The sequence below is a fragment of the Otolemur garnettii genome, unplaced genomic scaffold, assembly GCF_000181295.1.
Source record: "Otolemur garnettii isolate 467f Iridium unplaced genomic scaffold, OtoGar3 scaffold00052, whole genome shotgun sequence".
NCBI classification, from domain to species: Eukaryota; Metazoa; Chordata; class Mammalia; order Primates; family Galagidae; genus Otolemur; species Otolemur garnettii.
Genome location: NW_003852447.1, coordinates 7,060,498 through 7,061,916, shown reverse-complemented (window position 1 = coordinate 7,061,916; position 1,419 = coordinate 7,060,498). Strand labels below are relative to the sequence as shown.

At 44.9% G+C, this 1,419-nt stretch overlaps 1 protein-coding gene across 1 annotated transcript in view; it reads right to left on the bottom strand.

Moving 5' to 3' along the window:
• HEATR5A (HEAT repeat containing 5A) overlaps nt 1–1,419 on the bottom strand; it is a 113,233-nt gene that overhangs the window by 769 nt on the left and 111,045 nt on the right. The window contains exon 32 of the mRNA XM_023514397.1: nt 134–347. Within this exon, the coding sequence (XP_023370165.1) occupies nt 134–347 (214 nt within the window). The remainder of the gene's footprint in view (nt 1–133; nt 348–1,419) is intronic.

Here is a 1,419-nt window from a genome sequence, read left to right as displayed (position 1 = left end):
TAGGTGTATGTGGCTGGAGCCTTAGCCACTTGAGCCACAGGTGCCGAGCCATGTTTTAGAATTTAAACAACACTTAATTTTGATTTTGGAGCGCTTCTGAGTTACCATGAATTTAGTTAGTGCTGAAACTTACGATGCTGTTCTTCTGCAACAGTAACCAGTGTTTCCAAAACTTTTATACTTTCTTGAAAGATCTGAAGCTCAGTAGTGCTTTCAGGTTTTCTCTTGTATATTTCTTGCAGTTTTTCCACAATAATAGATGCCAAAGAGTAAATGTAAGGATAGGAAACAGCTGGATTTGGATACTGAAAAATGGAATGTAGAAGCTGATAGGTCTTGATTTGTACCTAATTGGGTAAGAGACACAAATAACATGAATCGTTAATTTATTTTTATTTTTATTTTTTTTTGAGACAGGAGCCTCAAGCTATCCCCTGGGTAGAGTGCCATGGATCACAGCTCACAGCAACCTCCAACTCCTGGGCTCCAGTGAGTCTCCTGCCTCTGCCTCCCAAGTAGCTGGGACCACAGGCGCCCACCACAACACCCAGCTATTTTTTGGTTGCAGCTGTCATTGTTGTTTGGCGGGCCTGGGCTGGGTTTGAACCCACCACCTTAGGTGTATGTGGCTGGCGCCTTAGCCACTTGAGCCATAGGCACCGAGGCAAATTTTTAAAGTTTATTTACTAATACTGCAGATTATGGGTTAGTTATTTGTTACCCACTTTCTTTTTTGTTTTTTTTTCCTTTTTTGAACCAGAGCCTGAAGCTGTTGTCCTAGGTAGAGCGTCATGGCATCACAGCTCACAGCAGCCTCCAACTCCTGGGCTTAAGTGAGTCTCTTGCCTCAGTCTCCCAAGTAGCTCGGACCACAGGCACCTGCCACAACACCTGGCTATTTTTTGGTTGCAGCCGTCATTGTTGTTTGGCGAGCCCAGGCTGGATTCAAACCCGTCATCTTAGGTGTACGTGGCTAGCGCCTTAGCTACTTGAGCCACAGGCGCCAAGCCAAACCGTTAATGTGGAAAAAAGTCCATGAGAATTCTTTGCAGTTAAAGAAGCAAAGGTATTTAAATTTATTACTAATTTACCTTTTTTTTTGAGACAAGAGTCTCAACCTGTCAGCTTGGGTAGAGTGCCGTGGTGTCATAGACCACAGCAACCTCAAACTCTTAGGCTTAAGCGATCCACTTAACTTCAGCCTCCCAAGTAGCTGGGAGTTACAGGCACCTGCCACAATATCTGGCTATTTTTGGATTGCAGTTATTGTTGTTTGGTGGGTCTGGGCTGGATTCAAACCTGACAGCTCTGGTGTTATGTGACTGGCGCCCTACCCACTTGAGCTACAGGTACTGAGCCTAATTTACCTTTACTTTTAAAAGTGGAAATGCCGGCTCGGCGCCTGTGGCTCAAGCGGCT